Source organism: Oncorhynchus gorbuscha, linkage group LG21 (genome assembly GCF_021184085.1).
Source record: "Oncorhynchus gorbuscha isolate QuinsamMale2020 ecotype Even-year linkage group LG21, OgorEven_v1.0, whole genome shotgun sequence".
In the NCBI taxonomy this organism is placed as follows: domain Eukaryota; kingdom Metazoa; phylum Chordata; class Actinopteri; order Salmoniformes; family Salmonidae; genus Oncorhynchus; species Oncorhynchus gorbuscha.
In genome coordinates, this window is record NC_060193.1 from 1,745,111 (window position 1) to 1,769,110 (window position 24,000).

Consider the following 24,000-nt stretch of genomic DNA (forward strand, 5'->3'; position numbering starts at 1 on the left):
TGTGTGTTTACTGGGGTCGTGTGTGTGTGTGTGTGTTTACTGGGGTCGTGTGTGTGTGTGTGTGTGTTTACTGGGGTCGTGTGTGTGTGAGTTTACTGGGGTCGTGTGTGTGTGTGTGTGTGTGTGTTTATTGGGGTCGTGTGTGTGTGTGTGAGAGTTTACTGGGGTCGTGTGTGTGTGTGTGTGTGTGTGTTTATTGGGGTTGTGTGTGTGTGTGTGAGAGTTTACTGGGGTCTTGTGTGTGTGTGTGTGTGTGTGTGTGTGTGTGTGTGTGTGTGTGTGTGTGTGTGTGTGTGTGTGTGTGTGTGTGTGTGTGTGTGTGTGTGTGGATTTTACTGGGGTCGTGTGTGTGTGTGTGTGTGTGTGTGTGTGTGTGTGTGTGTGTGTGTGTGTGTGTGTGTGTGTGTGTGTGTGTGTGTGTGTGTGTGTGTGTGTGTGTGTGTGTGTGTGTGTGTGTTTACTGGGGTCGTGTGTGTGTGTGTGTGAGTTTACTGGGGTCGTGTGTGTGTGTGTGTGTTTACTGGGGTCGTGTGTGTGTGTGTGTGTTTACTGGGGTCGTGTGTGTGTGTGTGTGTGTGTTTACTGGGGTCGTGTGTGTGTGTGTGTGTGTGTGTGTGTGTGTGTGTGTGTGTGTGTGTGTGTGTGTGTGTGTGTGTGTGTGTGTGTGTGTGTGTGTGTGTGTGTGTGTGTGAGTTTACTGGGGTCGTGTGTGTGTGTGTGTGTTTACTGGGGTCGTGTGTGTGTGTGTGTGTGTTTACTGGGGTCGTGTGTGTGTGTGTGTGTTTACTGGGGTTGTGTGTGTGTGTGTGTGTTTACTGGGGTCGTGTGTGTGTGTGTGTGTGTGTTTACTGGGGTCGTAGGTGTGTGTGTGTGTTTACTGGGGTCGTGTGTGTGTGTTTACTGGGGTCGTGTGTGTTTGTGTGTTTACTGGGGTCGTGTGTGTTTGTGTGTTTACTGGGGTCGTGTGTGTGTGTGTTTACTGGGGTCGTGTGTGTGTGTGTGTGTGTTTACTGGGGTCGTGTGTGTGTGTGTGTGTTTACTGGGGTCGTGTGTGTGTGTGTGTGTGTTTACTGGGGTCGTGTGTGTGTGTGTGTTTACTGGGGTCGTGTGTGTGTGTGTGTGTTTACTGGGGTCGTGTGTGTGTGTGTGTGTTTACTGGGGTCGTGTGTGTGTGTGTGTGTGTGTTTACTGGGGTCGTGTGTGTGTGTGTGTTTACTGGAATCGTGTGTGTGTGTGTGTTTGTGTGTGTGTGTGTGTTTACTGGGGTCCTTTGTGTGTGTTTACTGGGGTCCTTTGTGTGTGTTTACTGGGGTCCTTTGTGTGTGTTTTTACTGGGGTCCTTTGTGTGTGTTTACTGGGGTCCTTTGTGTGTGTTTACTGGGGTCCTTTGTGTGTGTTTACTGGGGTCCTTTGTGTGTGTTTACTGGGGTCCTTTGTGTGTGTTTACTGGGGTCCTTTGTGTGTGTTTACTGGGGTCGTTGCTTAGCTCCTCCTCTGTCTTCTCTATGGTGATGAGGAGACTCTCTGTGGTGTCTGCTCTCTTCCCTACGATGGTGAAACCATTCCATACGTACATCATCTCCTACACACACACACACACACACACACACACACACACACACACACACACACACACACACACACACACACACACACACACACACACACACACACACACACACACACACACACACACAGAGAAAGAGAGGGGGGGAAGCATCAGAATGGAAAAAAGTTATTAAGTGTGTGTGTCTGTGTGTGTGTGTGTGTGTTTGTATATCTGTGTGCGTGTGTGTTACCAGTGCTGGGACCACCAGTTTGACAGGGTTTCTGGCATTGTATCTTCGTGATTTCCTCACTGCAAACTTCTCAGTAGGTATGGACTTCCCTGCTAGTCTCTGCTTCAGCCCCTCTACCTGCCTACACACACACACACAACATAGTCATGTTAATGTAAGTAATGTAAGTAATGTATATAATGTCAGTAATGTCAGTAATGTATGTAATGTCAGTAATGTCAGTAATGTCAGTAATGTCAGTAATGTATATAATGTCAGTAATGTCAGTAATGTATATAATGTCAGTAATGTATATAATGTATATAATGTCAGTAATGTATATAATGTATATAATGTCAGTAATGTATATAATGTATATAATGTCAGTAATGTATATAATGTCAGTAATGTATATAATGTATATAATGTCAGTAATGTATATAATGTCAGTAATGTATATAATGTCAGTAATGTATATAATGTCAGTAATGTATGTAATGTATATAATGTCAGTAATGTATGTAATGTATATAATGTCAGTAATGTATGTAATGTCAGTAATGTATATAATGGCAGTAATGTATATAATGTATATAATGTCAGTAATGTATATAATGTCAGTAATGTATATAATGTCAGTAATGTATATAATGTCAGTAATGTCAGTAATGTATATAATGTCAGTAATGTATATAATGTCAGTAATGTATATAATGTCAGTAATGTCAGTAATGTATATAATGTCGGTAATGTCAGTAATGTATATAATGGCAGTAATGTATATAATGTATATAATGTCAGTAATGTATATAATGTATATAATGTATATAATGTCAGTAATGTCAGTAATGTATATAATGTCAGTAATGCCAGTAATGTATATAATGTCAGTAATGTATATAATGTCAGTAATGTATATAATGTCAGTAATGTCAGTAATGTCAGTAATGTATATAATGTCAGTAATGTCAGTAATGTATATAATGTATATAATGTCAGTAATGTATATAATGTCAGTAATGTATATAATGTATATAATGTATGTAATGTCAGTAATGTATATAATGTCAGTAATGTATATAATGTATATAATGTCAGTAATGTATATAATGTCAGTAATGTATATAATGTCAGTAATGTCAGTAATGTATATAATGTCAGTAATGTATATAATGTATATAATGTATATAATGTCAGTAATGTATATAATGTCAGTAATGTCAGTAATGTCAGTAATGTATATAATGTCAGTAATGTCAGTAATGTATATAATGGCAGTAATGTATATAATGTCAGTAATGTCAGTAATGTATATAATGTCAGTAATGTATATAATGTCAGTAATGTATATAATGTCAGTAATGTCAGTAATGTATATAATGTCAGTAATGCCAGTAATGTATATAATGGCAGTAATGTATATAATGTATATAATGTCAGTAATGTATATAATGTATATAATGTCAGTAATGTATATAATGTCAGTAATGTCAGTAATGTCAGTAATGTATATAATGTCAGTAATGTATATAATGTCAGTAATGTATATAAAGTATATAATGTATGTAATGTCAGTAATGTATATAATGTCAGTAATGTATATAATGTCAGTAATGTATATAATGTCAGTAATGTATATAATGTCAGTAATGTATATAATGTATATAATGTCAGTAATGTCAGTAATGTATATAATGTATGTAATGTATATAATGTATATAATGTCAGTAATGTATATAATGTATGTAATGTCAGTAATGTATATAATGTATGTAATGTCAGTAATGTATATAATGTATATAATGTCAGTAATGTATATAATGTCAGTAATGTATATAATGTATATAATGTCAGCAATGTATATAATGTCAGTAATGTATGTAATGTATGTAATGTATATACTGTATATAATGTATATAATGTCAGTAATGTATATAATGTCAGTAATGTATATAATGTCAGTAATGTATATAATGTATGTAATGTCAGTAATGTATATGTCAGTAATGTATATAATGTCAGTAATGTATATACTGTATATAATGTCAGTAATGTATATAATGTCAGTAATGTATATAATGTATATAATGTATATAATGTCAGTAATGTATGTAATGTCAGTAATGTATATAATGTCAGTAATGTATATAATGTCAGTAATGTATATAATGTCAGTAATGTATATAATGTATAATGTCAGTAATGTATATAATGTCAGTAATGTATATAATGTCAGTAATGTATATAATGTCAGTAATGTCAGTAATGTATATAATGTCAGTAATGTATATAATGTCAGTAATGTCAGTAATGTATATAATGTCAGTAATGTATGTAATGTATATAATGTCAGTAATGTGTATAATGTATGTAATGTCAGTAATGTATATAATGTATGTAATGTCAGTAATGTATATAATGTATGTAATGTCAGTAATGTATATAATGTCAGTAATGTCAGTAATGTATATAATGTCAGTAATGTATATAATGTATATAATGTCAGTAATGTATATAATGTATATAATGTCAGTAATGTATATAATGTCAGTAATGTATATAATGTATGTAATGTCAGTAATGTATATAATGTCAGTAATGTATATAATGTATGTAATGTCAGTAATGTATATAATGTCAGTAATGTATATAATGTATATAATGTCAGTAATGTATATAATGTATGTAATGTCAGTAATGTATATAATGTCAGTAATGTATATAATGTCAGTAATGTATATAATGTATATAATGTCAGTAATGTATGTAATGTCAGTAATGTATATAATGTCAGTAATGTATATAATGTATATAATGTCAGTAATGTATGTAATGTCAGTAATGTCAGTAATGTATATAATGTCAGTAATGTATATAATGTCAGTAATGTATGTAATGTATATAATGTCAGTAATGTATATAATGTCAGTAATGTATGTAATGTCAGTAATGTATATAATGGCAGTAATGTATATAATGGCAGTAATGTATATAATGTATATAATGTCAGTAATGTATATAATGTCAGTAATGTATATAATGTCAGTAATGTATATAATGTCAGTAATGTCAGTAATGTATATAATGTCAGTAATGTATATAATGTCAGTAATGTCAGTAATGTCTATAATGTATATAATGTCAGTAATGTATATAATGTCAGTAATGTCAGTAATGTATATAATGTCAGTAATGTATATAATGTCAGTAATGTATATAATGTCAGTAATGTATATAATGTATATAATGTATATAATGTCAGTAATGTCAGTAATGTATATAATGTCAGTAATGTATATAATGTATATAATGTCAGTAATGTATATAATGTATATAATGTCAGTAATGTATATAATGTATATAATGTCAGTAATGTATATAATGTATGTAATGTCAGTAATGTATATAATGTCAGTAATGTATATAATGTATGTAATGTCAGTAATGTATATAATGTCAGTAATGTATATAATGTATATAATGTCAGTAATGTATATAATGTATGTAATGTCAGTAATGTATATAATGTCAGTAATGTATATAATGTCAGTAATGTATATAATGTATATAATGTCAGTAATGTATGTAATGTCAGTAATGTATATAATGTCAGTAATGTATATAATGTATGTAATGTCAGTAATGTATATAATGTATGTAATGTATATAATGTCAGTAATGTCAGTAATGTATATAATGTCAGTAATGTATATAATGTCAGTAATGTATATAATGTCAGTAATGTATATAATGTATATAATGTCAGTAATGTATATAATGTATATAATGTCAGTAATGTATATAATGTCAGTAATGTATATAATGTATATAATGTCAGTAATGTATATAATGTCAGTAATGTATATAATGTATGTAATGTCAGTAATGTATATAATGTCAGTAATGTCAGTAATGTATATAATGTCAGTAATGTATAGTAATGTCAGTAATGTATATAATGTCAGTAATGTATATAATGTATATAATGTATGTAATGTATATAATGTCAGTAATGTATATAATGTATATAATGTCAGTAATGTATATAATGTATGTAATGTCAGTAATGTATATAATGTCAGTAATGTATATAATGTCAGTAATGTATATAATGTCAGTAATGTATATAATGTATATAATGTCAGTAATGTATATAATGTCAGTAATGTATATAATGTCAGTAATGTATATAATGTCAGTAATGTATGTAATGTCAGTAATGTATGTAATGTCAGTAATGTATATAATGTCAGTAATGTATATAATGTCAGTAATGTATATAATGTATGTAATGTCAGTAATGTATGTAATGTCAGTAATGTATATAATGTAAGTAATGTCAGTAATGTATATAATGTAAGTAATGTCAGTAATGTATATAATGTCAGTAATGTATATAATGTCAGTAATGTATATAATGTATGTAATGTATATAATGTATGTAATGTCAGTAATGTATGTAATGTCAGTAATGTATATAATGTAAGTAATGTCAGTAATGTATATAATGTCAGTAATGTATATAATGTCAGTAATGTAATGTATATAATGTAATGTATGTAATGTCAGTAATGTATATAATGTCAGTAATGTATATAATGTAAGTAATGTCAGTAATGTATATAATGTCATAATGTATATAATGTCAGTAATGTATATAATGTATAATGTAATGTATAATGTAGTAATGTATGTAATGTCAGTAATGTATGTAATGTCAGTAATGTATATAATGTAATGTATATAATGTCAGTAATGTATATAATGTATATAATGTCAGTAATGTATATAATGTCAGTAATGTATATAATGTCAGTAATGTATATAATGTCAGTAATGTATATAATAATGTCAGTAATGTATATAATGTCAGTAATGTGTAATGTATAAATGTCAATGTAAATGTATATAATGTAATGTATATAATGTCAGTAATGTATATAATGTCAGTAATGTATATAATGTCATATAATGTCAGTAATGTCAGTAATGTCAGTAATGTATATAATGTCAGTAATGTCATAATGTAATGTATATAATGTCAGTAATAATGTATATAATGTCAGTAATGTCATAATGTCAGTAATGTATATAATGTCAGTAATGTATATAATGTCAGTAATGTATATAATGTCAGTAATGTATATAATGTCAGTAATGTATATAATGTATGTAATGTATATATAATGTGTAATGTCAGTAATGTATGTAATGTCAGTAATGTATATAATGTCAGTAATGTATATAATGTCAGTAATGTATATGTCAGTAATGTATGTAATGTCAGTAATGTATGTAATGTCAGTAATGTAAATAATGTCAGTAATGTATATAATGTCAGTAATGTATATAATGTCAGTAATGTCAGTAATGTATATAATGTCAGTAATGTATATAATGTCAGTAATGTCAGTAATGTATGTAATGTCAGTAATGTCAGTAATGTATATAATGTCAGTAATGTATATAATGTCAGTAATGTATATAATGTCAGTAATGTATGTAATGTCAGTAATGTATATAATGTCAGTAATGTATATAATGTATATAATGTCAGTAATGTATATAATGTCAGTAATGTATGTATAATGTCAGTAATGTCAGTAATGTATATAATGTATAATGTAATGTATAGTAAATGTATATAATGTCAGTAATGTCAGTAATGTATATAATGTAATAATGTATATAATGTCAGTAATGTATATAATGTCAGTAATGTAATATAATGTATGTAATGTCAGTAATGTATGTAATGTCAGTAATGTATATAATGTAAGTAATGTCAGTAATGTATATAATGTATATAATGTCAGTAATGTATATAATGTCAGTAATGTATATAATGTCAGTAATGTATGTAATGTCAGTAATGTATGTAATGTCAGTAATGTATATAATGTCAGTAATGTCAGTAATGTATATAATGTCAGTAATGTATATAATGTATGTAATGTCAGTAATGTATATAATGTCAGTAATGTATATAATGTCAGTAATGTATATAATGTCAGTAATGTATATAATGTCAGTAATGTATATAATGTCAGTAATGTATATGTATGTAATGTCAGTAATGTATGTAATGTCAGTAATGTATATAATGTCAGTAATGTAGTAATGTCAGTAAATGTATATAATGTATAGTAATGTCAGTAATGTATATAATGTATGTAATAATGTCAGTAATGTATGTATGTAATGTCAGTAATGTATATAATGTCAGTAATGTATATAATGTCAGTAATGTATATAATGTCAGTAATGTATATAATGTATATAATGTCATATAATGTCAGTAATGTATATAATGTCAGTAATGTATATAATGTATATAATGTATATAATGTATATAATGTAGTAATGTATATAATGTATAGTAATGTATATAATGTCAGTAATGTATATAATGTCAGTAATGTATATAATGTCAGTAATGTATATAATGTAATGTCAGTAATGTATGTAATGTCAGTAATGTATATAATGTATATAATGTCAGTAATGTATATAATGTCAGTAATGTATATAATGTCAGTAATGTATATAATGTCAGTAATGTATATAATGTCAGTAATGTATATAATGTTAGTAATGTCAGTAATGTATGTAATGTCAGTAATGTATGTAATGTCAGTAATGTATGTAATGTCAGTAATGTATATAATGTCAGTAATGTATATAATGTCAGTAATGTATATAATGTCAGTAATGTATATGTCAGTAATGTATGTAATGTCAGTAATGTATGTAATGTCAGTAATGTAAATAATGTCAGTAATGTATATAATGTCAGTAATGTATATAATGTCAGTAATGTCAGTAATGTATATAATGTCAGTAATGTATATAATGTCAGTAATGTCAGTAATGTATGTAATGTCAGTAATGTCAGTAATGTATATAATGTCAGTAATGTATATAATGTCAGTAATGTATATAATGTCAGTAATGTATGTAATGTCAGTAATGTATATAATGTCAGTAATGTATGTAATGTATATAATGTCAGTAATGTATATAATGTCAGTAATGTATGTAATGTCAGTAATGTCAGTAATGTATATAATGTATGTAATGTCAGTAATGTATATAATGTCAGTAATGTCAGTAATGTATATAATGTAAGTAATGTATGTAATGTCAGTAATGTATATAATGTCAGTAATGTATATAATGTATGTAATGTCAGTAATGTATGTAATGTCAGTAATGTATATAATGTAAGTAATGTCAGTAATGTATATAATGTAAGTAATGTCAGTAATGTATATAATGTCAGTAATGTATATAATGTCAGTAATGTATGTAATGTCAGTAATGTATATAATGTCAGTAATGTATATAATGTCAGTAATGTCAGTAATGTATATAATGTATGTAATGTCAGTAATGTATGTAATGTCAGTAATGTATATAATGTCAGTAATGTATATAATGTCAGTAATGTATATAATGTCAGTAATGTATATAATGTCAGTAATGTATATAATGTCAGTAATGTATATAATGTATGTAATGTCAGTAATGTATGTAATGTCAGTAATGTATGTAATGTCAGTAATGTATATAATGTCAGTAATGTATATAATGTCAGTAATGTCAGTAATGTATATAATGTATGTAATGTCAGTAATGTATGTAATGTCAGTAATGTATATAATGTCAGTAATGTATATAATGTCAGTAATGTATATAATGTCAGTAATGTATATAATGTATATAATGTCAGTAATGTCAGTAATGTATATAATGTCAGTAATGTATATAATGTATATAATGTATATAATGTCAGTAATGTATATAATGCCAGTAATGTATATAATGTCAGTAATGTATATAATGTCAGTAATGTATATAATGTCAGTAATGTATGTAATGTCAGTAATGTATATAATGTCAGTAATGTAAGTAATGTATATAATGTCAGTAATGTATATAATGTCAGTAATGTATATAATGTCAGTAATGTCAGTAATGTATATAATGTCAGTAATGTATATAATGTATATAATGTCAGTAATGTATATAATGTCAGTAATGTATATAATGTCAGTAATGTATATAATGTCAGTAATGTATATAATGTTAGTAATGTATATAATGTCAGTAATGTCAGTAATGTCAGTAATGTATGTAATGTCAGTAATGTATGTAATGTCAGTAATGTATGTAATGTCAGTAATGTATATAATGTCAGTAATGTATATAATGTCAGTAATGTATATGTCAGTAATGTATGTAATGTCAGTAATGTATATAATGTCAGTAATGTATATAATGTTAGTAATGTATATAATGTCAGTAATGTATGTAATGTCAGTAATGTATGTAATGTCAGTAATGTAAATAATGTCAGTAATGTATATAATGTCAGTAATGTATATAATGTCAGTAATGTCAGTAATGTATATAATGTCAGTAATGTATATAATGTCAGTAATGTCAGTAATGTCAGTAATGTCAGTAATGTCAGTAATGTATATAATGTCAGTAATGTATATAATGTCAGTAATGTATATAATGTCAGTAATGTATGTAATGTATATAATGTCAGTAATGTATATAATGTCAGTAATGTATGTAATGTCAGTAATGTATATAATGTATGTAATGTCAGTAATGTATATAATGTCAGTAATGTCAGTAATGTATATAATGTAAGTAATGTATGTAATGTCAGTAATGTATATAATGTCAGTAATGTATATAATGTCAGTAATGTATATAATGTCAGTAATGTCAGTAATGTATATAATGTATGTAATGTCAGTAATGTATATAATGTCAGTAATGTATATAATGTCAGTAATGTATGTAATGTATATAATGTCAGTAATGTATATAATGTATGTAATGTCAGTAATGTATATAATGTATGTAATGTCAGTAATGTATATAATGTCAGTAATGTCAGTAATGTCAGTAATGTATATAATGTCAGTAATGTATATAATGTATATAATGTATGTAATGTATATAATGTCAGTAATGTATATAATGTCAGTAATGTATATGTCAGTAATGTCAGTAATGTATATAATGTCAGTAATGTATATAATGTCAGTAATGTCAGTAATGTATATAATGTCAGTAATGTCAGTAATGTATATAATGTATGTAATGTATATAATGTATGTAATGTATATAATGTCAGTAATGTATATAATGTCAGTAATGTATATAATGTCAGTAATGTCAGTAATGTATATAATGTCAGTAATGTATATAATGTATGTAATGTATATAATGTATATAATGTCAGTAATGTATATAATGTCAGTAATGTATATAATGTCAGTAATGTCAGTAATGTCAGTAATGTATGTAATGTAAGTAATGTATGCCCGGCCTGTGAGCTGCTATGAATGTTTTATGACCTACAATGAGCAGTTATGAACGCCGTCTGTGAACATATGTAAGCTCACCTGAACAGCTCGACCACGTTCTCTCCAGTCTTCTTGATCTCCTCTTCAGGCAACATAGAGAGGATAGCAGCCTTCTGGTAGATATAGATGGCCTATACACACAGGGGTTAGAGGTCAGGGGGGGTGTCTCTTCAGGCAACATAGAGAGGATAGCAGTCTTCTGGTAGACATAGATGGCCTATACACACAGGGGTTAGAGGTCAGGGTGTGTCCCTCTCCAGGGTGTGTATGTGTCCCTCCCTCCCTCTTGGACCAGCGACTCTCCTTACAGAGACATACAGGGGTCGGGGTTCAGGGACTGTCGACCTACCTTGGACCAGCGACTCTCCTTACAGAAACATACAGGGGTCGGGGGGTGTCGACCTACCTTGGACCAGCGACTCTCCTTACAGAGACATACAGGGGTCGGGGGGTGTCGACCTACCTTGGACCAGCGACTCTCCTTACAGAGACATACAGGGGTCAGGGGGTGTCGACCTACCTTGGACCAGCGACTCTCCTTACAGAAACATACAGGGGTCAGGGGGTGTCGACCTACCTTGGACCAGCGACTCTCCTTACAGAGACATACAGGGGTCAGGGGGGGTGTCGACCTACCTTGGACCAGCGACTCTCCTTACAGAGCAGGTCAGCGTATCTGTATGCCTGCAGCCAGTCCTGAGTGAAGGAGTGACTCCACATCAACTCCCAGTAACACAGGTGGTGAATCTGTCTCCACTGAGACTGGGCTAAGATACACTCCTCAAACTTTAACTGGGCCTGGGGTGGGGGGGGAGGGAGAGTGAGAGGTTGAAAGAGTTTGAGAGCGAAAGAGAGAGGTAGAGAGAGACAGAGGTCTTATTTCCTGTAGTGATGATAGAAGTTACTATGTACAGAATCGGTCAAAAGTTTGGACACACATACTCATTCCAGGGTTTTTCTTTATTTTTACTATTTTCTACATTGTAGAATAAGAGTGAAGACATCACAACTATTAAATAACACATATGGAATCATGTAGTAGAAGTGTTAAACAAAACAAACTGTACTTTATATTTTAGATTCTTCAAAGTAGCCACACTTTGCCTTGATGACAGCTTTGCACACTCTTGGCATTCTCTCAACCAGCTTCATGAGGTAGTCACCTGGAATGCATTTCAATTAACAGGTGTGCCTTGTTAAAAGTTAGTTTGTGGAATTTATTTCCTTCTTAAAGCGTTTGAGCCAATCAGTTGTGTTGTGACAAGGTAGGGTTGGTATACATAAGATAGCCCTGTTTGGTAAAAGACCAAGACCATATTATGCCAAGAACAGCTCAAATAAGCAAAGAGTAACACCAGTCCAGCATTACTTTAAGGCATGAAGGTCAGTCAATCTGGAACATTTAAAAAATGTTGAAAGTTTCTTCAAGTGGAAGCGTAAAAACCATCAAGAGCTATGATGAAACTGGCTCTCATGAGGACCGTCACAGGAAAGGAAGACCCAGAGTTACCTCTGCAGCAGAGGATAAGTTCATTAGAGTTAACTGGCTCTCATGAGGACCGTCACAGGAAAGGAAGACCCAGAGTTACCTCTGCAGCAGAGGATAAGTTCATTAGAGTTAACTGGCTCTCATGAGGACCGTCACAGGAAAGGAAGACCCAGAGTTACCTCTGCAGCAGAGGATAAGTTCATTAGAGTTAACTGGCTCTCATGAGTACCGTCACAGGAAAGGAAGACCCAGAGTTACCTCTGCAGCAGAGGATAAGTTCATTAGAGTTAACTGGCTCTCATGAGTACCGCCACAGGAAAGGAAGACCCAGAGTTACCTCTGCAGCAGACGATAAGTTCATTAGAGTTAACTGGCTCTCATGAGTACCGCCACAGGAAAGGAAGACCCAGAGTTACCTCTGCAGCAGAGGATACGATCATTAGAGTTAACTGGCTCTCATGAGTACCGCCACAGGAAAGGAAGACCCAGAGTTACCTCTGCAGCAGAGGATAAGATCATTAGAGTTAACTGGCTCTCATGAGTACCCCCACAGGAAAGGAAGACCCAGAGTTACCTCTGCAGCAGAGGATAAGTTCATTAGAGTTAACTGGCTCTCATGAGTACCGCCACAGGAAAGGAAGACCCAGAGTTACCTCTGCAGCAGAGGATAAGTTCATTAGAGTTAACTGGCTCTCATGAGTACCGCCACAGGAAAGGAAGACCCAGAGTTACCTCTGCAGCAGAGGATAAGATCATTAGAGTTAACTGGCTCTCATGAGGACCGCCACAGGAAAGGAAGACCCAGAGTTACCTCTGCAGCAGAGGATAAGATCATTAGAGTTAACTGGCTCTCATGAGGACCGCCACAGGAAAGGAAGACCCAGAGTTACCTCTGCAGCAGAGGATAAGATCATTAGAGTTAACTGGCTCTCATGAGGACCGCCACAGGAAAGGAAGACCCAGAGTTACCTATGCAGCAGAGGATAAGTTCATTAGAGTTAACTGGCTCTCATGAGGACCGCCACAGGAAAGGAAGACCCAGAGTTACCTCTGCAGCAGAGGATAAGATCATTAGAGTTAACTGGCTCTCATGAGGACCACCACAGGAAAGGAAGACCCAGAGTTACCTCTGCAGCAGAGGATAAGATCATTAGAGTTAACTGGCTCTCATGAGGACCGCCACAGGAAAGGAAGACCCAGAGTTACCTCTGCAGCAGAGGATAAGATCATTAGAGTTAACTGGCTCTCATGAGGACCGCCACAGGAAAGGAAGACCCAGAGTTACCTCTGCAGCAGAGGATAAGATCATTAGAGTTAACTGGCTCTCATGAGGACCGCCACAGGAAAGGAAGACCCAGAGTTACCTCTGCAGCAGAGGATAAGTTCATTAGAGTTAACTGGCTCTCATGAGGACCGCCACAGGAAAGGAAGACCCAGAGTTACCTCTGCAGCAGAGGATAAGATCATTAGAGTTAACTGGCTCTCATGAGGACCGCCACAGGAAAGGAAGACCCAGAGTTACCTCTGCAGCAGAGGATAAGATCATTAGAGTTAACTGGCTCTCATGAGGACCGCCACAGGAAAGGAAGACCCAGAGTTACCTCTGCAGCAGAGGATAAGATCATTAGAGTTACCATCCTCAGGTTGCAGCACAACTAAATGCTTCAAAGAGTATTTATGTTCAAGTAACAGACACATCTCAACATCACCTGTTCAGAGGAGACTGCGTGAATCAGGCCTTCATGGTTGAATTGCTGCAAAGAAACCACTACTAAAGGACACCAATAAGAAGAAGAGACTTGATTGGGGCAAGAAACACGAGCAATGGACATTAGACCGGTGGAAATCTGTCCTTTGGTCTGATGAGTCCAAATTGGAGATTTTTGGTTCCATCCGCCGTGTCTTTGTGAGACGCAGAGTGGTGAAGGGATGATCTCAGCATGTGTGGTTCCCACCGTGAAGCATGGAGGAGGAGGTGTGATGTCTTTGTGAGACAGAGTAGGTGAATGGATGATCTCTGCATGTGTGGTTCCCACCGTGAAGCATGGAGGAGGAGGTGTGGTGGTGCTTTGCTGGTGACCCTTCAGTGATTTATTTAGAATTCAAGGCACACTTAACCAGCATGGCTCCCACAGCATTCTGCAGCAATACGCCATCCCATCTGATCTGCTCTTTGTGGGACTATCATTTGTTTTTCAACAGGACAATGACCCAACACACCTCCAGGCTGTGTAAGGGTTATTTGACCAAGAAGGAGAGTGATTGAGTGCCGCATCAGATGACCTGGCCTCCACAATCACCTGACCTCAACCCATTTGAGATGGTTTGGGATGAGTTGGACCGCAGAGTGAAGGAAAAGCAGCCAACAAGTGCTCAGCATGTGTGGAAACTCCTTCAAGACTGTTGGAAAAACATTCCAGGTGAAGCTGGTTGAGAGAATGCCAAGAGTGTACAAAGCTGTCATCAAGGCAAAGGGTGGCTACTTTTAAGAATCTCAAATATATATAACACTTGTTTGGTTACTACATGATTCCATGTATGTTTAAAAAAAATAGTTTTGATGTCTTCACTATTATTCTACAATGTAGAACATAGTCAAAACGAAGAAAAATCCTTGAATGAGTAGGTGTGTCCAAACCTTTGACTGGTACTGTATATAACATTTGTATTGGAATCATTAAAAAATATCTGCTTTAGTTTTCTTTGATGTTTCACACACCTTCTCGAAGTTTCCCCTGAGCACAGCAATCCGAGCAGAATAAAACAGAATGATAGAACCCTAGGAGAGAAACACTCCCATCAGTACTCTACCATACACAATGATAGAACCCTAGGAGAGAAACACTCCCATCAGTACTCTACCATACAGAATGATAGAACCCTGGGAGAGAAACACTCCCATCAGTACTCTACCATACAGAATGATAGAACCCAGAGAGAGAAACACTCCCATCAGTACTCTACCATACAGAATGATAGAACCCAGAGAGAGAAACACTCCCATCAGTACTCTACCATACAGAATGATAGAACCCAGAGAGAGAAACACTCCCATCAGTACTCTACCATACAGAATGATAGAACCCTAGGAGAGAAACACTCCCATCAGTACTCTACCATACAGAATGATAGAACCCAGGAGAGAAACACTCCCATCAGTACTCCCATACAGAATGATAGAACCCTAGGAGAGAAACACTCCCATCAGTACTCTACCATACAGAATGATAGAACCCAGAGAGAGAAACACTCCCATCAGTACTCTACCATACAGAATGATAGAACCCAGAGAGAGAAACACTCCCATCAGTACTCTACCATACACAATGATAGAACCCAGAGAGAGAAACACTCCCATCAGTACTCTACCATACAGAATGATAGTGCTTTTACACCTGCATTGTTTGCTGTTTGGGGTTTTAGGCTGGGTTTCTGTACAGCACTTTGAGATATCAGCTGATGTACGAAGGGCCTTATAAATACATTTGATTTGATTTGATAGAACCCTGGGAGAGAAACACTCCCATCAGTACTCTACCATACAGAATGATAGAACCCTAGGAGAGAAACACTCCCATCAGTACTCTACCATACAGAATGATAGAACCCAGAGAGAGAAACACTCCCATCAGTACTCTACCATACAGAATGATAGAACCCTAGGAGAGAAACACTCCCATCAGTACTCTACCATACAGAATGATAGAACCCAGAGAGAGAAACACTCCCATCAGTACTCTACCATACAGAATGATAGAACCCTGGGAGAGAAACACTCCCATCAGTACTCTACCATACAGAATGATAGAACCCTAGGAGAGAAACACTCCCATCAGTACTCTACCATACAGAATGATAGAACCCTAGGAGAGAAACACTCCCATCAGTACTCTACCATACAGAATGATAGAACCCAGAGAGAGAAACACTCCCATCAGTACTCTACCATACAGAATGATAGAACCCAGAGAGAGAAACACTCCCATCAGTACTCTACCATACAGAATGATAGAACCCTAGGAGAGAAACACTCCCATCAGTACTCTACCATACAGAATGATAGAACCCAGAGAGAGAAACACTCCCATCAGTACTCTACCATACAGAATGATAGAACCCAGAGAGAGAAACACTCCCATCAGTACTCTACCATACAGAATGATAGAACCCAGAGAGAGAAACACTCCCATCAGTACTCTACCATACAGAATGATAGAACCCTAGGAGAGAAACACTCCCATCAGTACTCTGGGAGAGAAACCATACAGAATGATAGAACCCTGGGAGAGAAACACTCCCATCAGTACTCTACCATACAGAATGATAGAACCCTAGGAGAGAAACACTCCCATCAGTACTCTACCATACAGAATGATAGAACCCTGGGAGAGAAACACTCCCATCAGTACTCTACCATACAGAATGATAGAACCCTAGGAGAGAAACACTCCCATCAGTACTCTACCATACAGAATGATAGAACCCTAGGAGAGAAACACTCCCATCAGTACTCTACCATACAGAATGATAGAACCCTAGGAGACCCTCTACCATACAGAATGATAGAACCCTGGGAGAGAAACACTCCCATCAGTACTCTACAGAATGATAGAACCCTAGAGAAACAGAATGAATGATAGAACCCAGAGAGAGAAACACTCCCATCAGTACTCTACCATACAGAATGATAGAACCCTAGGAGAGAAACACTCCCATCAGTACTCTACCATACAGAATGATAGAACCCAGAGAGAGAAACACTCCCATCAGTACTCTACCATACAGAATGATAGAACCCTAGGAGAGAAACACTCCCATCAGTACTCTACCATACAGAATGATAGAACCCTGGGAGAGAAACACTCCCATCAGTACTCTACCATACAGAATGATAGAACCCTGGGAGAGAAACACTCCCATCAGTACTCTACCATACAGAATGATAGAACCCTGGGAGAGAAACACTCCCATCAGTACTCTACCATACAGAATGATAGAACCCTGGGAGAGAAACACTCCCATCAGTACTCTACCATACAGAATTAGAACAGTACTCTAGGAGAGAAACACTCCCAGCACTCTACCATACAGAATGATAGAACTTCCCATCAGTACTCTACCATACAGAATGATAGAACCCTAGGAGAGAAACACTCCCATCAGTACTCTACATACAGAATGATAGAACCCCTTACCCAGAGAGAGAAACACTCCCATCAGTACTCTACCATACAGAATGATAGAACCCAGAGAGGGAAACACTCCCATCAGTACTCTACCATACAGAATGATAGAACCCAGAGAGAGAAACACTCCCATCAGTACTCTACCATACAGAATGATAGAACCCTAGGAGAGAAACACTCCCATCAGTAACCATACAGAATGATAGAACCCTAGGGAGAAACACTCCCATCAGTACTCTACCATACAGAATGATAGAACCATACAGGAGATCCCATCAGTACTCTACCATACAGAATGATAGAACCCAGAGAGAGAAACACTCCCATCAGTACTCTACCATACAGAATGATAGAACCCTTCCCATCAGTACTCTACCATACAGAATGATAGAACCCTGGGAGAGAAACACTCCCATCAGTACTCTACCATACAGAATGATAGAACCCTGGGAGAGAAACACTCCCATCAGTACTCTACCATACAGAATGATAGAACCCTAGGAGAGAAACACTCCCATCAGTACTCTACCATACAGAATGATAGAACCCAGGAGAGAAACACTCCCATCCTCATCAGTACTCTGACCATACAGAATGATAGAACCCAGAGAGAGAAACACTCCCATCAGTACTCTACCATACAGAATGATAGAACCCAGGAGAGAAACACTCCCATCAGTACTCTACCATACAGAATGATAGAACCCTAGGAGGAAACACTCCCATCAGTACTCTACCATACAGAATGATAGAACCCTGGGAGAGAAACACTCCCATCAGTACTCACCATACAGAATGATAGAACCCTAGAGAGAGAAACACTCCCATCAGTACTCTACCATACAGAATGATAGAACCCTAGGAGAGAAACACTCCCATCAGTACTCTACCATACAGAATGATAGAACCCAGACCAACCATACAGAATGAGAACCCAGAGAGAGAAACACTCCCATCAGTACTCTACCATACAGAATGATAGAACCCTAGGAGAGAAACACTCCCATCAGTACTCTACCATACAGAATGATAGAACCCAGAGAGAGAAACACTCCCATCAGTACTCTACCATACAGAATGATAGAACCCAGAGAGAAACACTCCCATCAGTACTCTACCATACAGAATGATAGAACCCAGAGAGAGAAACACTCCCATCAGTACTCTACCATACAGAATGATAGAACCCAGAGAGAGAAACACTCCCATCAGTACTAACCATACAGAATGATAGAACCCAGAGAGAGAAACATCCCATCAGTACTCTACCATACAGAATGATAGAACCCTAGAGAGAGAAACACTCCCATCAGTACTCTACCATACAGAATGATAGAACCCAGAGAGAGAAACACTGACAGAATGATAGAACCAGGAGAAACACAATCAGTACTCTACCATACAGAATGATAGAACCCTAGGAGAGAAACACTCCCATCAGTACTCTACCATACAGAATGATAGAACCCTAGGAGAGAAACACATCAGTACTCTACCATACAGAATGATAGAACCCTAGGAGAGAAACACTCCCATCAGTACTCTACCATACAGAATGATAGAACCCTCCCATCAGTACTCTACCATACAGAATGATAGAACCCTAGGAGAGAAACACTCCCATCAGTACTCTACCATACAGAATGATAGAACCCTAGGAGAGAAACACTCCCATCAGTACTCTACCATACAGAATGATAGAACCCTAGGAGAGAAACACTCCCATCAGTACTCTACCATACAGAATGATAGAACCCTAGAGAGAAACACTCCCATCACTACTCTACCATACAGAATGATAGAACCCTAGGAGAGAAACACTCCCATCAGTACTCTACCATACAGAATGATAGAACCCTGAGAGAAACACTCCCATCAGTACTCTACCATACAGAATGATAGAACCCTAGGAGAGAAACACTCCCATCAGTACTCTACCATACAGAATGATAGAACCCTAGGAGAGAAACACTCCCATCAGTACTCTACCATACAGAATGATAGAACCCTAGGAGAGAAACACTCCCATCAGTACTCTACCATACAGAATGATAGAACCCTGGGAGAGAAACATCAGTCCCCATCAGTACTCTACCATACAGAATGATAGAACCCTAGGAGAGAAACACTCCCATCAGTACTCTACCATACAGAATGATAGAACCCAGAGAGAGAAACACTCCCATCAGTACTCTACCATACAGAATGATAGAACCCAGAGAGAGAATGATAGAACAGAGAAACTCCCATCAGTACTCTACCATACAGAATGATAGAACCCGAGAGAGAAACACTCCCATCAGTACTCTACCATACAGAATGATAGAACCCTGGGAGAGAAACACTCCCATCAGTACTCTACCATACAGAATGATAGAACCCTGGGAGAGAAACACTCCCATCAGTACTCTACCATACAGAATGATAGAACCCAGAGAGAGAAACACTCCCATCAGTACTCTACCATACAGAATGATAGAACCCTAGGAGAGAAACACTCCCATCAGTACTCTACCATACAGAATGATAGAACCCTAGGAGAGAAACACTCCCATCAGTACTCTACCATACAGAATGATAGAACCCAGAGAGAGAAACACTCCCATCAGTACTCTACCATACAGAATGATAGAACCCTAGGAGAGAAACACTCCCATCAGTACTCTACCATACAGAATGATAGAACCCTGGGAGAGAAACACTCCCATCAGTACTCTACCATACAGAATGATAGAACCCTAGGAGAGAAACACTCCCATCAGTACTCTACCATACAGAATGATAGAACCCTAGGAGAGAAACACTCCCATCAGTACTCTACCATACAGAATGATAGAACCCTGGGAGAGAAACACTCCCATCAGTACTCTACCATACAGAATGATAGAACCCTGGGAGAGAAACACTCCCATCAGTACTCTACCATACAGAATGATAGAACCCTACAGAGAAACACCCATCAGTACTCTACCATACAGAATGATAGAACCCTCAATCAGTACTCTACCATACAGAATACCCTAGAATGTACTCTACCATACAGAATGATAGAACCCAGAGAGAGAAACACTCCCATCAGTACTCTACCATACAGAATGATAGAACCCTAGGAGAAACACTCCCATCAGTACTCTACCATACAGAATGATAGAACCCTGGGAGAGAAACACTCCCATCAGTACTCTACCATACAGAATGATAGAACCCTAGAGAGAAACACTCCCATCAGTACTCTACCATACAGAATGATAGAACCCTACACTCCCATCAGTACTCTACCATACAGAATGATAGAACCCTAGGAGAGAAACACTCCCATCAGAATACAGAATGATAGAACCCTGGGACACTCCCATCAGTACTCTACCATACAGAATGATAGAACCCTAGGAGAGAAACACTCCCATCAGTACTCTACCATACAGAATGATAGAACCCAGAGAGAGAAACACTCCCATCAGTACTCTACCATACAGAATGATAGAACCCAGAGAGAGAAACACTCCCATCAGTACTCTACCATACAGAATGATAGAACCCAGAGAGAGAAACACACCCATCAGTACTCTACCATACAGAATGATAGAACCCTGGGAGAGAAACACTCCCATCAGTACTCTACCATACAGAATGATAGAACCCTGGGAGAGAAACACTCCCATCAGTACTCTACCATACAGAATGATAGAACCCAGAGAGAGAAACACTCCCATCAGTACTCTACCATACAGAATGATAGAACCCAGAGAGAGAAACACTCCCATCAGTACTCTACCATACAGAATGATAGAACCCAGAGAGAGAAACACTCCCATCAGTACTCTACCATACAGAATGATAGAACCCAGAGAGAGAAACACTCCCATCAGTACTCTACCATACAGAATGATAGAACCCTAGGAGAGAAACACTCCCATCAGTACTCTACCATACAGAATGATAGAACCCTGGGAGAGAAACACTCCCATCAGTACTCTACCATACAGAATGATAGAACCCTAGGAGAGAAACACTCCCATCAGTACTCTACCATACAGAATGATAGAACCCTAGGAGAGAAACACTCCCATCAGTACTCTACCATACAGAATGATAGAACCCTGGGAGAGAAACACTCCCATCAGTACTCTACCATACAGAATGATAGAACCCTGGGAGAGAAACACTCCCATCAGTACTCTACCATACAGAATGATAGAACCCTAGGAGAGAAACACTCCCATCAGTACTCTACCATACAGAATGATAGAACCCTAGGAGAGAAACACTCCCATCAGTACTCTACCATACAGAATGATAGAACCCTGGGAGAGAAACACTCCCATCAGTACTCTACCATACAGAATGATAGAACCCTGGGAGAGAAACACTCCCATCAGTACTCTACCATACAGAATGATAGAACCCTAGGAGAGAAACACTCCCATCAGTACTCTACATTTACATTTACATTTAAGTCATTTAGCAGACGCTCTTATCCAGAGCGACTTACAAATTGGTGCATTCACCTTATGACATCCAGTGGAACAGTCACTTTACAATAGTGCATCTAAATCTTAAAGGGGGGGGGTGAGAGGGATTACTTATCCTATCCTAGGTATTCCTTAAAGAATGATAGAACCCTGGGAGAAAAACACTCCCATCAGTACTCTACCATACAGAATGATAGAACCCTGGGAGAGAAACACTCCCATCAGTACTCTACCATACAGGGTGTGTGTGTGAGAGATACTTACATTAGGGAACTTCTCGAGGTAAGGTCCCAGTAAGGCTTCTGCCTCTACAAGGTTTCCTTCTCCAGTACCTGGAACAACCATCACACAACCATCACACCACCATCACACAACCGATACTGTGACAAGGTAACCATAACACAACCATCACACAACAGTTACTGTGACAAGGTAACCATCACACAACCATCACACAACAGTTACTGTGACAAGGTAACCATCACACAACCAATACTGTGACAAGGTAACCATCACACAACCAATACTGTGACAAGGTAACCATCACACAACCATCACACAACCATCACACAACCAATACTGTGACAAGGTAACCATAACACAACCATCACACAACCATTGCTGAGACAAGGTAACCATAACACAACCATCACACAACCAATGCTGTGACACGGTAACCATAACACAAGGTAACCCTTCTGCGGTACCTGATACACACAACACCATAACAACCACCAACTAACCATCATCAAACAATGCTGTGACAAGGTTACCATAACACAACCATCATACAACCACCATACAACAATTTTACAACCACCATACAACGATGTTACAACCAGAATACAACCACCATACAACAATGTTACAACCACCATACAACCATGTTACGACCAGAATACAACCATGTTACAACCAGAATACAACCACCATACAACCAGAATACAAACACCATACAACCATGTTACAACCACCATACAACCAGAATGCAACCACTATACAACCAGAATACAACCACCATACAACCATGTTACAACCACCATACAACCAGAATGCAACCACTATACAACCAGAATGCAACCACCATACAACCATGTTGCAACCACTATACAACCATGTTACAATTACCATACAACCATGATAGAACCAGAATACAACCATGATAGAACCAGAATACAACCATGATAGAACCGGAATACAACCATGATAGAACCAGAATACAAACCATGATAGAACCAGAATACAACCACGATAGAACCAGAATACAACCACGATAGAACCAGAATACAACCACGATAGAACCAGAATACAACCACGATAGAACCAGAATACAACCACGATAGAACCGGAATACAACCATGATAGAACCGGAATACAACCATGATAGAACCAGAATACAACCACGATAGAACCAGAATACAACCACGATAGAACCAGAATACAACCACGATAGAACCAGAATACAACCATGATAGAATCAGAATACAACCATGATAGAACCAGAATACAACCATGAGAGAACCAGAATACAACCATGAGAGAACCAGAATACAACCATGAGAGAACCAGTATACAACCAGCATAGAACCAGATTACAACCATGATAGAACCAGAATACAACCATGATAGAACCAGAATACAACCATGATAGAACCAGAATACAACCATGATAGAACCAGAATACAA

General features: G+C 36.4%; 1 protein-coding gene across 5 annotated transcripts in view; it reads right to left on the reverse strand.

Moving 5' to 3' along the window:
- Positions 1 to 24,000, reverse strand: part of LOC124008729 (tetratricopeptide repeat protein 39B) — an 86,279-nt gene that overhangs the window by 8,979 nt on the left and 53,300 nt on the right. For 3 of the 5 annotated variants that reach the window (XM_046320247.1, XM_046320246.1, XM_046320250.1), the window contains 6 exons: positions 22,579 to 22,646; positions 15,376 to 15,435; positions 11,804 to 11,965; positions 11,207 to 11,298; positions 1,800 to 1,920; positions 1,471 to 1,582 (listed from right to left, as the gene is read on the reverse strand). In XM_046320247.1, the coding sequence (XP_046176203.1) occupies positions 1,471 to 1,582; positions 1,800 to 1,920; positions 11,207 to 11,298; positions 11,804 to 11,965; positions 15,376 to 15,435; positions 22,579 to 22,646 (615 nt within the window). The remainder of the gene's footprint in view (positions 1 to 1,470; positions 1,583 to 1,799; positions 1,921 to 11,206; positions 11,299 to 11,803; positions 11,966 to 15,375; positions 15,436 to 22,578; positions 22,647 to 24,000) is intronic. The other 2 variants (XM_046320249.1, XM_046320248.1) reach the window with 1 other exon arrangement.